Below are 15,127 nucleotides of genomic sequence, written 5' to 3' on the forward strand. Positions count from 1 at the left end.
ATAAGAGGAAAACTCCAATTACTTACCCTCATTTCTTTGCCAAGAGCGTCTACAAATAATGTCGCTCGCTCAAGGGGACCTGATACGCCCAAGACAGGCAGCCAGATTAATTTCAGTAAGAAATGTGTAATGCCTCGTTTCACCTGCGGAAGTGCTGCAGGATAACTAAACACTTGCTTCTAAATTCCTCCACAGATTACAGTTGATCATGTTTCAATGATACATAATTAAACAACGCCTTTAACAAGCTTTTATTATGTAGTCTTACCCCAAGGTTCCCCGGCCCTGCATCGGTGGACTGGGCGGCTTCTGTGTAGGAGGATTTGTCCTGCTCAATGTCCCGGTTCTTGCCGCCTGGTTACTTCCATGCTGAGCAGGAAAAATGACAAAATGTCAGAAACCCATTTATAGCACATCACTAGAATGGTTATCATTATAGATTATATTAGGCAGTCAGGGTTCCCAGACACCGCTCAATGATGAAGTAGGCATGTAGCCTATAATAAATTTGGCATTTATGTGCCACTATCCGATCACCACCCCAACACGTTTATTTGTAGAAAAAAAAATTATTTTTTTTTTTACTTTGCCAAAATAGAACTATTCCTCAAATTTCACTATTGGGCAAGTTACAAGAGATACGGTGACCCCCTTTGTCTCAGGAACTAGTAAGAATGTCAACTAAGGACTCCAACCAAAGTTTTACTTCGATAGAACTATGGTGGAATCCCCCTTAAATAAAACTACATATATATATAGATTCATGGAAACTTGTACAAGAGCGACCATCAATTTGGTAGACCATAAGTCCTTAAAAAGGCCTAAACACACAGAAATCAGTCCAACTTGTCTGGGAAGCCTTCTATAATAAAATGCAAGTGGAGAAAGCAAGGAATTTACAAAATGCGGGAAGTGCTAGGATCGGGTTATACGAATGGCTATGCTACAAATAGAAGGTCAATACATCAATGCTACATGGTCACATCAAGCTACGCTGAATATCCAGAAGGATGGGGAAGAGAAGTAAGATGAAAGTGGACGGATAAGCTCGGCAGCCGCGGTTACTGGCACTATGGGATCAGATGGGATAAAATGACAAAGCTTTGCTTACCTTGGCTTTTAGCCACTTAATGATGGCAAAGGGAGAAACAGAAAGGTAAAGATTAATAAATGGTCACAATGAGAGGTCACTTATTAGACATACATGAAAAGAATTCCAACAGATTCCTGACTGTGGTCTTCAAACCAATCTATAAAGTCGAAAATCCATGGTCTACACCAGGGATGGACAAAATACTGAAGATAGACAGAAAGACCACTCCTGGATCCAGGAAAGACAAAAATATCGATGGCGTACTCTTAAAAAAGTCCTTCAATCAATATTGATTCTGTGGTGTCCAGCTAACGGGAGCCATGAGGCACCATCATTCTGCTGATCAAGAGATCCAAGGAGATGGCTATTAATTTATTAACAGGTATCCCAACCACAGACTTAATATCTGATGGATGGGGACCCTACCTCAGAGACCAACACATGTCAAGAAGAAGAGCCCCCAAGAATGTCAACTGGTCTGGTGAGATGGCTGCATCCAGTTGGGATGAGGCTTTGAGACCCATGTTCTTGACGTAGATATGGATTCCATAAAAAAGACCTACATCTCAGACATTTTTTGATTATCTTGCGTATAGGTCTGGAATGTTTGTTAAAGAGAATTACCCCTCCATGGCATAGCCTAGGTAGAGGCCTTCAATGTTCAAAATGTCCCTCCAATATTACCCTCCCACCCAATCTTTAGATTAGGTGTGGACAGGCAACACTAAGCATTGAAGGTGCAGAGACAGTCCTACAATGCAAAGTATTGGGCACTGTTCCTGATACTCAGTAGGGTCAGGAGAGGAGGAGGAGTAAAATTAGAGGGACTCTAGTGTCATAGGGGGGGGGGGGGTAGAAGTTTAAAGTTTTGCTAAAATTTGGACATTTTTTTTTAGGCAAGTACCATACTCCTTGGATTCATCCCTGGTCTATGTACAGTGGAGAAGTTAATTTTGTGAGCCAAGATATTTTAAGAAAATACCAAGGCAGTCATACCTCAGTAATGGTGGTCTGGCTACTAAATAAATCACTATTCCTACAATAGAAAGACAGTAGGTACATTCAACTTTTGCTGGCAAGTCCCTTCAAGGATGGATTATAAAAATGTCTGGCTGAATGAATTTAGCTTTTTTACTTGCCACAAACCTTCAGGTTTCCAAATACTACATGGGGTACCTCCATGTAGAGAATCTTTGCAGTTTCCTCAGGTGGGAAAAGTGTGTGTGGGGGGGGGGGGGCAGGTCTACTAAGAAACCTGTTCATGATCTGCCAAGGTTATGAAAAAATACATCCACTTTTCTGAAACCGGTCATGTTTACTATCAACATGGAAACAGAGGACACCATTTGTGGGTCAAACTAGTGTAACTAGGCCAAGAAAACACTTTGGGGAAGCAAAGTAAGCTAGATGTAGGGTAGCAAAAAAGTAATCCTTGAGTTTAAATTTGCAATTTGCAATCCAACTGGTTGTTTTTTCAGTTTTCTTTGGGATGTGTGCTTTCACCCCTCCCTCCCAAACATTGCCATGTGATTAGCAACAATTGGCAGGAAGGAGTGAAGGCACACACCTCCAGCGAACACTCTGAAGAAACGCCCAGTTGTTCTACAAGCAGAGATTTCTCATACTGTGCTTCAAAAGCAACAAATCTGAATATCTCTGCAATGGAGCGACGCAATGCAGAAAAGAACAGCAGAATCAAGGGATTTTTTTTCAAGGTACTTAACGGAATTTTTTCAAGCAGGTGATGGGGTCCTCTTTAATGAATCCTGGTGATCAGAATATTGGTTTCCAAGATAAAAATGCATGAGCAGATCTTCCAGGAAGGGTTTGAAAGTCAGCCATGTAGGAAATGCCAGCAATAGTCAATGCAAAAATGATTACATTTTACAGACCAACAGACTTGAAGTGTTCCTACATGAACATAAAAAAAGCAGGTGCATGCAAGGTATGGTACGTGCCCCCACCGCAGAAAAGCCTAGTAGACAAGCAAGGAGCAGGCTGCAGCCTCATGAAGCCATCTACATGTGGAAGTGGATCAGATCATACAGCCTCCTATCTATTCTGCCAGCTGCAGCCGCCGACGTGTTACACACCACAACTTCCTCATCAAAGAGAAGAGAAATGTCAGCACATGCACAGCCAAGAGGAAGAGCATGGGAGGATCAGCGGGGCACGGCGGGCCACACAGCACATCTGCTACAACCTTCAGATGATGGATTGTTGCAGTTGGAAGTAGAACAATGTTAAGGGATTCATATATTGATATATGGGCATATGATCCTTGACGGACCAGTAAAGAATCCTGCTTTCTCATTCCCCAAAAGTTCTTGGAAAGGCTCTTCGAAACGCTTCCCACGCACCATAAGAGAGTAAAATGTGGTTCTGGGCTTCAAAGCCATGCCATAGTAGAATGTATAGTGCGGGTTTAAAACTTTCACGGTCTAGAAAAAAAACAAGGCGAGAAACATAAATCTTGGGAAGAACAGAGGCGGTTTATTACCACTTCTGCCTTGCCCATTTCACTTAATGGCAAAATGTATCATTGCGTCAGAACCCCACCGACCCGATATTGAGGGTTAGGTCATCAATAGATAAGTCCTAGGTTATGCCATCATGAAATCCCACGCGTTTGCAGTCAGACCACAGGGAATATATGATTTATTTACTGTAATTTCCCCATTTTCACATCTGCCTATATACGATGAAAGGTGCAATTACAATGATGTATATGCAAATCCAAAAGGTTAACCTACACATAATACCAGCGAGGCACGCATCGGGAGGACGCACATTTACTAAAAGACTGTTCCAGTCTTACAGATTTAGACTCACCAATGATCCTGTGGGATTCCAGTTGGGAGCATATACCGTTTAGGTTATACATATATCATGTAAGACAAAGGCAAAAATAAATCTTCGCCAAGCCTAGCAAGATAAGGGACCCTCCCCAAGCCCTTTCATAAGAAGGGATGGAAATGATTATATGGACTGGCAGAACAATAGGATCGCTGGAGAGAAAGCACATTGTGGAGAACTGTATAGCTGCCCCGCTCTAACTCCAGAAGGAGAATATCTATCTTTTGAGACAACCGCCCGTTACTCATCAGACATTTCAAGATTCCAAGATTCTCATTTGCAGTATATTTTATTATGTAATATGCTGCAAATGAGAATCTTGGAATCTTGAAATAATAATAACATAATAAAACCATGACACTCATATACAGAAACTCCCGATTTAGTAGAGCAAGTAGTTCAGCTATATCGGTTTATGTACAGGATGACGTGCTGCCTCTTGGGTATAGAGAGAGCAGAGTAATGGCAGAGTATACCCAATATTCAATATCCGAGGGGCTACATGGCAGCATCAGAACAAGAAACATGGAGTGATTACTAAGGGGTATTCCTTTATCCATCCCAGCAGCTATATGGAGCAGGAAGAGAGGAAAGTACACATCCAAACGAATATATTCTTCAGTTAGCATTTCACGGGTTAAAAAAAAAACCCATAAACCATATACATACACACTGAGGAAGGCACTTCTAAACTGAGTGTCCTTTAATAAATATACTAAAAAGAGGCTGTCTCAGAATCAGCTTGTTTCACCTATCCACTGGGGTCCAACCAATCACAACAAGGGTCCAAAGTCTCCTGTGAGAATGGAGCGATAGTGAGCATATGTATAGGAGTGGTAGTTGCACATGCTCACAACTGCTCCATTCACAGTCGAGAGGAGTGGTGGACTCACATGCTCACAATTGCTCCATTCAATCGAGAGGAGTGGTGGACCAACATGCTCACAACTGCTCCACTCACAGTCGAGAGGAGTGGTGGACGAACATGCTGACAACTGCTCCATTCACAGTCGAGAGGAGTTGTGGACCAACATGCTGACAACTGCTCCATTACCGATCGAGAGGAGTGGTGGACGCACATGCTCATAACTGCTCCATTCCCGATCAAGAGAAGTGGTGGACCAACATGCTCACAACTGCTCCATTTGAGGGCTTGATGAGTTGTGGACGCACATGCTCATAACCAGGGCTGTGTAGTCGGTAAGCCAAACCACCAACTCAGACTCCTCAATTTCCCTGACTTCCGACTGACTCCACAGCACGGCCTCACTACTGAGCATTTACATAAAGTGTAGCACAGATTTATATCAACTAAATGCCTAGATCCTTAGGTCAGAAAAAGGAACAGACATTTATAGGACAATGCATAGGTTTCCCAAATTCTTCTGAAAAAAATTTACAGCACATTCTGCATTATACTACCAATTTATTATAGATTTTAGGAGTTAGTTCATTTTATACAGACTCCAACTCCACAGCCCTGCTCACAACTGCTCCATTCATGGTCTGGATGAGTGGTGGTCACACATGCCCACAATTGCTCCATTCACACACAGGACTTTTGGGATCGGTGGGGGTCTCAGCATTCCAACTCTTAAGAATTCATACACATCGCCTCTACATGGAGTAGGTGATATGACTTGTTTAGGAGACAACCTATTTTAAAAGAGTTACCCTCGCTGGTTAATGGCATAATGGGAAGTCAGAAAGAAAGATCACCTCCCCGGAGGTGCATGCGAGTTCCTCTGTGTGATCTATACACTGCTGGACGGGGGCTGTAAATTAGAGCTCTGTGTAGTTGTATGTTGCCGACAACTGTGCTGTATTATAGGTCATTTATGCTATTTTGAAAGGCAACCTGCCAGGTCCAAATTCCCTAGGAGAGTAAAAGCAGAGTGTTAAAGATAATAATTAGCATCCAAGGCAAGTGTCTGTCACAGGCAGCAGTCATCAGTGAAAATAAATGTTAGAATCGTGCTGCACCTTAGTCATTGGGGTGCAACTTCAGACCAAAATCCAGCGAGTGAGGAGACTCCAGTGATGTGGTGTAATTAAAATTTCCATTTATTTGAAGGATGATATTTCCATAAAAAAATGCACTTACAAAAAGATCCAATTCACACCATATGGGCAAACAGTAAAAAAAAAAAAAAAAAAACCCTACGCGTTTCGGCTTAGAAAAGCCTTAATCATGGTACAAGTCATTGGGGTGGGGTTCAGCAAGGAGACGTCATGACCACTGCTCAGTTGATAGAGGTCCCCCTTAGCATATAAATGTGCCGAGTGGGTCATCAATCAACTAAATATTGGGCGTGACTGGAGAACAGCGGCGTTTGCTCCATGCTGTGCGCTGCCCGATGAGCAGAGCGCAGCACAATTTTCTACTTTCACCAATGATTCTACAGTAGATGCCAATACCTCTTTTTTAGGGAGTCTAGACCTGCCATGTTCCTTTTAAAGTGCAAAATCATAAAAAGAAGTAGCTAAAAATATGGCCTCCTAACGTATGCAAAAGCTATTTTTCTGCAGGGGGAACCTTAGTCTAAAAGCCATCATACACATTAAAGGGTATTCCCATGTGTGTAATACGTATCTACAGGATATACCATAAAGGTATGAAGATTCAGGTGATTTGTTAAGTCTCTTTCCTCATGTGCAGGCATTGCAGGACCTTAGGTATCCATGGTTACGACCACCGATATACTCACAGTTCGCTAGCTAGTGGTCATAACCATGGATACCTAAGGTCCTGCAATGTCTGCACATGAGGAAAGACATAGCGAATCAGATTGGAGGCATTTGCTAATATTATTACACCTACTACATATTCGGATAGGATCTTGGAAATGGGAATACCCATTTAAGGATGCGGGCAATTTTCATTTTTTTTGTGCTTTCGTTTTTTCCTCCCCCCCTCTTCCAAGAGCCATAACTTTTTGATTTTACTGTCGACAGCCATCTAAGGGTTTCTTTTTTCTCGCCATGTTCAGTAGTTTCGAATTAAAAGATTTACCGTAAAATGTACAGAAAACACAGGGGAAAAAATTCCAAATAAAATAACATTGTGGAAAAAGAAAAGGCCATGCAGACATTTTTTGGATTTTCCTTTTTATGGCGTTCATGGGGCGGTAAAAATGACCTGACATTGTACAGATCGGCACGCTTGTGTTTTTATAACTTCTTATTTGCCGGAAATTCTGGGATTTAAACTTTTTTTTTTTTTTTCTCAGTCATTTATCTTGTTGGTTAAATAATTTTACATTTTTACAGAGCTGACTATTATGAGCACAGTGATCCCAAATATACATATTATATTTTTATTTTTTGAGGAGGAAATTCAAACTTTGTTTTTAAACTTTTTTAATTTTCACTTTATTTATTTTATTTTTTTTAAAGCCCCCCTAATGAACTAGAACCTGTGATTATGTGATCGCTTATACTACTTAATGCAATACTTCAGTATTGCACTATACAATAAAAATCATGGACTATGAAGCTGGGCTTTACAGGAGTACCAAGATGGCAGCGATGAGGCCAACCAAGGGTCTGCTAACCATTTGTGCCCCACAAACACGAGTGGGCGCCACTTAAAGCAGTGATCGAAGCCTTCAGAAGCAGATGGCGGCTGTGTAACACAGCCAGAACCTGCCCTGTGTGGAGTGGGGCTCAGCTTCTAAGTCCGCCATACACCACATATACATGTCATACAACAGAGTTTAAATATTCAGATTCTGGTTGTTCGTGATTGGCGGCACATGTGGATGACAAAAGACATGGCAGCTTTTTCCAAAAACACAGCACCACCGTTGAGCAATGGTTGTTTGGAGTATTGCAGCAAGACCAGATTAAAAAATAAATGGACAGATGTGGCTCAATTTTGTTTAAGAAAGTGCCCCTGTTTACCCAATCCAGCCTCTTTCAATTTTTTTTTTTAATTAAAAAAAAAAATTTAAGTGTGAAACTTTGCAATATCCCTTTAATAAATGGTCCAAAAGTAAAATGCATGAAGCTGAAGTCACAGCTGTCAGCGCACCATGATTCGGAGTGTGGCAGAGAAGTAAAACGTCAACCCCCCACGGTCATACAATCAACTCCTGGTGCTAGGACTTTGCAAACATCCAATATCGGGCGCAGACACCTAGGAAATCGCAGTGTACTGTGTTGCTAGGAAATATGACCGCAGGTTTTTTCTTTTAGTGTGGGTGGATCTCAATTGCAAAGCTCAAAAAGTCATTATAGGAATGAATAGCAGAGAGCCAGCTGGCTTCTATAATGGGATGCACGGAGGTAAATGCAAGCTGGCATGCCATGCTCTGTAGTAAAGCCTGCTTTATACTGAAGACATGCAAGTGGAGCTGCGGCCAGGCATTGCCATGTATCACAGAAATGCAGGGAATTGGTACAGGGCGGCTTTCATAGCTCCCCCGGGGGAAGGAGTGCAAGGGAACAAATCCCGCCTTGTGCTTTGGGGGGGGGGGGGGGTCCTATTGGGTTGGAATTATAAACTGAATTCATTTCTGGAGTTTGGAGATATAAAGCATGAGCACAATACAGTAAACCGATAGACAAAGATTAATGAGAGTCTGGAAAAGATGAGCAGACAAGAGCCTAATTAAAGATGGCAAATCTCATTACGTGGAGAGACGCCTGCGCTGTGTCAGTCACGACACCGCAGCTCTGCGATAGACTGGTCTCTCTAATTCATATTCTCTCAGCTCCAAACGACAACACTTCCTGCACCTGGCTACATAGAGATATAAAGCAACCTGTGGCAAAATACATACTTGTCCCAGGATACGAAGAGATTCCAGCAATATGGATTACAAATATATTTTCATTAAATAAATCCATAAAATAACAGGGAAAATAAATCTCCAAACAGACACAGAATATCCTATAAAATCTAATAGTATAGCACTTGCACTTAAGTAATTGATACCCTTGGGCTCCTTTTATGCTTATGGATCTATGAGAAGTGGGTACTTATCCCACCCAGATGACTATTTGTGCAATGGTCTCATATGTAGCATACATCAAAACAGTCTACAAAGGGTATCTTACCTAAAATAATGAGCCACCAAAAAGGTACCAGGCTGTGTCTCACCACCTTGACGCCGTTTCACGAAACGACGTTGGGGTGGTGAGACAGAGCCTGATACCTTTTTTACGTTGGTTATTTTAGAAAAATATTCAGATTTGAGAGTCCTCAGTGGTTGATACCTTTTAATGGCTAACTGAAAAGATGGTAAATTGCAAGATTTCGAGACTACTCTGGTCTCTTCATCAAGCATAGTATACCATAAAATCTGAAGAGTCACATATTTATACACAATAGGACACAGAAATAGTTAAATAGATGAGACAGGCAATGTAAAGCAGAGCTTTTAGGCTGTGTGCCCACTATGCATTTTTTAAGCGTTTCCGCAGCGGCAATTCCGCTGCAGAAACGCTTAAAAAAGCTTGGTAGAAGGTCTGCCATGGTCCCCAATGATAATCCGCATGTGCTGTGCACATGCTGCGGAAATTTCCGCTGCGGATTATCATTGCGGAAAAATACGCAGCACTACCAATTAGAACGCATGGAATCCGCATGACTACATGTGCACATGCAGAATCCATGCGTTTCAATATGCGGATGGTACCCGGGTTTGGAGAAGAGGAGACTCTCCTCCGGACCCGGGTATCATAGAAGCTGTAAAAAAAAAAAAAAAAAAAAAAAAGAATAAAAATAAAAAATAAATATTATAGAAGAAAAAAATAGATCTACCTGTGGCCAAGCATTTTTGTTTCTATGATCACAACACCACAGACATGAAATTATTGGAAATAAAAGGTAATTTCAAATCTCAGAGACAATAAAATTTGGGAATATAAACTCATGGTGACCTTTGACACCTTCAAAGCAGGAATGAATGTGTCGCATGGATTTATGTCATTCTACATAAAGTAAGGAATGTGCTCCTCAGAGCTTTTGGGGTCATCATAACCCTAGACCAGACCTCAATCAATCACCAGACAACAAAACTTTCACAGTCCTTATTCTATGAACTAATCCAATATTTACAGCTAGAACAGTATCTTTCACCCACAGTAATAGCTCTTCTTTACGTTACCTGTCTCCTCTATTGCATTATTTTTGTGTCCTATTGTGTATAAATAGGTGACTCTTCAGATTTTGTGTCATACTATGCCTAATGAAGAGACCTGAGTAGTCTCAAAAGCTTGCAACTTGTTACTATCTTTTCAGTTAGCCATTAAAAGGTAACCACTGAGGATTCTCAAATCTGAATATTGTTTTATCTACTGACTAACACGGTACAAAAAATATATCATTATTTTAGGCAATATAACCTTATAGACTGTTTTGATGCATGCTACCTATGAGAACACTGCAAAAATAGCCATCTGGGTGGGATAAGCATACCCTTCTAATAGTATAGCACTTGCACGTTAGTAATTGATACCCTTGGGCTCCTTTATGCTTATGGATCTACAGTATATGAGATTTTGTAGGATATTCTGTGTCTGTCTGGAGGTTTATTATCCCTGTTATTTTACGGATTTAATACAAATATATTTTTAATCTATATTGCTGGAATCTCTTCATATCCTGGGACAATTATTAATTTTGTTGCAGGTTTTTTTGTTATTTAATTGCTAGCAGAGTGTCTAGCATTGCATTTCTTCACTGGGACTATTGTGATTGTACATTCAGATATAGTCTCATTAATGGCCAATAACCTGGATTGACAGGTTCTAAAAACGGTCATTTCAGGACGATCAAGCAAAAACACTTGTTCTAGGGTGAAATGTTCAAGCATCGTTCTCAGCGGCACATCTTTTCCTTTGTGAAGGGGACATGTGCTGCCGAGAACACTTGTACGCTACGCACACAGAATGATTGCGGTCGGCCTGTCTATAACCGCCGATCAGCTGACGTGTAGCCCATAAACAAGCTGTTGAAATTCTGACCAAACCTTTTAGCAGTCAGTGTTTATTACTGCCGTGATGCCTGGTGGTAATGGGGTCACAATGAGCTGCAAGAGTATTGGTGCAGGAAGTTTTGTCATGGGGACTATTTGTAACCTTTCTGTGGGTTAGTGAGCCTTTTCGATAACTCGGGCAATTAGGGTTGGCTGATATTTTGCAATTTAAAGCTGAAACGTATTGGTCACCGCAGGATGTTACGTCACTACGGGCAATTCACTTCGGTGGTAACATGGCGTGATGGCTCCACTATGGTGGAATATAAAGGGATGGAACAAATATTTGCAAAGTCAACGACAAGATAGCTGTTGGGTTCCGTATCAGGCATCAGCATAGGGACCCCCAATAATCAGCAGATTTTCCCCTATCATAGGGAAGGGTATTAAACTAAGAATTAGGAATGAGTGGAGTGATTGCACCCACACAGGTCAACGACTGGCACGTGATTGTTGCACGTTTGGGAAACTGTCAGTAAGTTGAGTTCCATTCCCTGTGATGGGGCGAGAGCTTGTCTGAGCATACTAACTCTTTGTATCAGAAAAAAAAAAAGGAAGAAATGAAGAAAAGAAGATGAGGGCATTCGTACAAACCGATCTCTTACCTTCACTCCGTGGCCTACATCGTCAAGCACCATGTAGTCTATGGGCTTTCGAATGTACCTGACGGGGCGCTCCATGTTGGTAGGAGCTATAATTTTATGGCTCCTTGCAGTGTTCTTGTTGGTAGTCAAGATGCCGATCTCTCTGCGAGCCACCTTCTCCTTGTGGATGTCCACAGTCTGCACAAAAAAAAATATTGCGGTTCAGAATTTTACATGTTCATAAAATCTCAAATTTCTAGCAATTTGTTGTTGACATTCCAGAGTTTTACAGTAGCAGAAAAATGAATAATATTTTGCAAAAATTAGAAGGAAAAAAAAAAAACACAACCTGCGGTGTGAATTTTACATCTATAGTGTGACCGGTTTTTCGTTCTCTCCAGACTATGAGGAAGATGTAAAAAACGTAACAAGTTGTCATTAATTAAAAGGAAACCCCGATGCATTCTTACCTACCATCTAAAGCCATGGAGGTTTCTTCTGCCTTTTTCCAAAATGGGATGTATATCACCCGAGCCACCGACTACGCATGAGTCAGGTTACAACAGCACATTACAACCTGCTAGAACGATTTGGGTCACATGTAGATAATATATATATTGCTAGACTCTTACCCATGTCGCTCCTCACAGCACCTAAAGCAGTCCCATACTTCCAGATAATTTTGCTTACTAGAAGCTGGATGAAATTTGTAGAGTAATACGATGAGGCTTGTATAAGGAAGAGATTGAGAAACTTCACCCACCTCTATAATGCCCAAATAGCCCCCTATGCAATAAAGCCACAGGTTGTCCTTTATAAGTTGGTCTTTTAGGGTTGGCACCAGCTAAACCGCAGGGTTACGTTTAATTAAAATAAAAAAAAACAGCGTTTTCTATGGTGGGTAGAGTAAGTGAGGCCTACATCTATTTCCATAACCTGCAATTAACATCATTATATACAATTCCCCCATAAGGATTGTTCACAGGAACCTGAACCGGCCGCAAACGTAGAAGTACTAACCAGAGAAAATCCGGGCGAAAAAAAAAAAAACACACAGGCAGAACAATGGCACCCATTGCCTTAAAGTCATATAAACACCACCTCCCATTCCTGGCAGTAGAGATTCACAGGCGTCTGAAGCACCACTTCTACAGCTTACCTGTGCACCCAGACTACATTTAAAAAAAAGGTTGTCCATCTTTCGGGGAAATTGTTTATTTTTTTACTTAAATGCAAGTAATTGAGACTAAAAATTGTTAAATGTTTTGCACCATTTGCCTTATATAGCCTCTATGTTCATTACTGGCTGAGAGTTAACTGAAAATCCTTCAGTGAGTCGGTTACGAGTGATCATAACTTTCTCAGCTCCATTGAGGATTTATTACCGCAGACAATGTGAGGACACATTTCCTGACCAGGCGTGCAATCATTGTCCCCAGTGATGTCACTATATACATGCTCATCACATCTAACAGAAGCAAGCAGGGTATCCTGGAGATAAGAGTCGCTGGAGCCATGGAAAAATCAGTAGGAAAGTTTTTAAAGTTTGGAAAACCCTTCCGGTCGCCTGTCACAGCTGTAAATGTCAGTAGGGAGAGGGCTCATTTCACAGATAGGGGCATTGCTCTAGATAAATAAATGTATTCTGCCCGTCATACTTCCTCTTTAAAAACAGACAACTTGCTATCTAGAGCATTAAATCAAGAGCCCCGTTCCCACGCCGCTGTTAGTTCCGCCTCGCTGGCATGTAATTGATCTCTTCCATGGCACGCTACCAGCCAGGACTCCCTGTGCCAGTCAGATTTTTAGACCTGACGTGTCTTTCTTATAGTTAAGTAGGGTTTGATTAGTAAATTTACCAAAACATGAATCAGACTCCTTAGAGCTCATTGAATAAGTCAGGGTCAAGTCTTGTGGATTCGCTAAAGAGAAACGCCAACCATGATACATTGTACCTTCAAGAGGTCACCATGTTCTCCGCCACTCCCAGACCGCACTAAACCCACCTACAGCGTGCAGGATTTTTTTTGTTACTTGTCTTGTAGGCACAGTGCCATACTTTCTCTAGTGGCTGTGCCAGGTACTGCAGCTCGTTGCAGCCCTGACCTATTCAAGAAAATAGGAATGGGCTGTAATACCAGGCACAGCCACTAAAAATGTGTGGCGCTGTACCTTGTAAACATAAAAGGACTGCAGCAGTCAGACCTTTATTGATCTCATATAGGAGTAGCAATTAATATCCAAGTCCTGGAAAACCCTTTTGAAAGGGGTTGTCTCATTCTCCACATTCAAGAGCCTAGAAAAAGTGGTTTTACAGTATTGCAGTCCTGCAGGATATTGGGGTGGCTCAGCTCATCAAAGGCAGAAGTGACCACATTGAAAACCTGATTAAAGGGTTATTCTCAAGTTTTGAAGTTATCCGCTATTTGTTGGACAGGTGATAATTTCCAGATAGCTGGGGGTCCGACCACCTGTGCCCAGTAGAGGGCAGAGTCAATGGAAGAGACTTAGTGGAAAACTTCAGTGCAGTGGCCAAAAAAGTTTTTTCTTGGAGATGTTGTTTGATGCAAATTGGGTTCCACCATGAAGTCGAACAGAGGTGGGAAAAAAAACTAAAAAAAAACAAGATCCTGAAAACAGAGGAACCCTATGTGACATGGAGTGGTGTTTGATCATGCACATGGCGGTCCCATTCATTGTTGATGGGATGGCCAGAGATGGCTGAGCACAGCGCTCCGCGGGTCTTCAGCACTCCCTCCATAAGAATGAATGGAGAAGCAGTGCAAATGAATGACGTCCACTTCATTCACAATGGGTTCTTCGGTGCCCCGGTTCTTGGGATTAGTGGTGGTACCAATGGTCAGACCCTCGGCGTTTAGATCTGACCCACCCCCAATGGATAGGGGAATAGCTTCCAAAATTTGAGTTGTAAATGCAGATCTAGTCTTGTTAGCCAAGGGGGCATGGATAATCAACACTTCTTTGGAGAATGAGGACTTCGCCCCCTTGGCTAACAAGACTAGATTTTCATATAGGCAAGAGGGGGCCATATCTCAGGAACGGAGAAAAGAAAAACCATTTCCAGATTCAGGAGAATATCCGCATTAATACCAAATTACCAAATAAATTAATGACACTTGTGGCAAGTGACAGGTCCTCTAAGTCTTTGTGAGGGACATTTAATCAAAACAGGAAGAGAACCGGAAAATCTCATTGTACGCCCACATCTGTCCATTGTCGGATTAAGCCGAGCTGCAATACCAGAGACAACCTCAGCACAAGAGTGGAGCACTTTTGGGCAGAGAGCCACCATGTTTGATGCCCCATTTCACTCGTGTCATTATTTCTTCATAAAACACAATATGCACATAAGCGCTACATGGCTTCAATATGAGGGAGCACCATTTGAAACTTAGGGAGAATAACCCTTCAAAGGGGACCTTCCACTGGATTTTTTTTTTTTTTAATTTATAACTTTTTACCTCCTCCAATTGGTGCTGCTCCACAGATTCTGGAACAGTTTTTTTTTGCCCATCTGCCACCCCCCCCTCCCCCATTTCAAAGTTAAGTCCCTGGGTAATTATGGTGCAATTTTTCCCTTTGAACAACTG

General features: G+C 41.7%; 1 protein-coding gene across 10 annotated transcripts in view; it reads right to left on the reverse strand.

Moving 5' to 3' along the window:
• ABI1 (abl interactor 1) overlaps positions 1–15,127 on the reverse strand; it is a 72,557-nt gene that overhangs the window by 16,739 nt on the left and 40,691 nt on the right. For 6 of the 10 annotated variants that reach the window (XM_073677553.1, XM_073677552.1, XM_073677550.1 and 3 more), the window contains exons 3-5: positions 11,538–11,714; positions 1,112–1,126; positions 269–369 (exon numbers count right to left, since the gene is read on the reverse strand). In XM_073677553.1, the coding sequence (XP_073533654.1) occupies positions 269–369; positions 1,112–1,126; positions 11,538–11,714 (293 nt within the window). The remainder of the gene's footprint in view (positions 1–268; positions 370–1,111; positions 1,127–11,537; positions 11,715–15,127) is intronic. The other 4 variants (XM_073677551.1, XM_073677548.1, XM_073677546.1 and 1 more) reach the window with 1 other exon arrangement.

This window comes from Phyllobates terribilis, unplaced genomic scaffold (genome assembly GCF_046119375.1).
Source record: "Phyllobates terribilis strain yellow unplaced genomic scaffold, ASM4611937v1 Scaffold_4__5_contigs__length_816908805, whole genome shotgun sequence".
In the NCBI taxonomy this organism is placed as follows: domain Eukaryota; kingdom Metazoa; phylum Chordata; class Amphibia; order Anura; family Dendrobatidae; genus Phyllobates; species Phyllobates terribilis.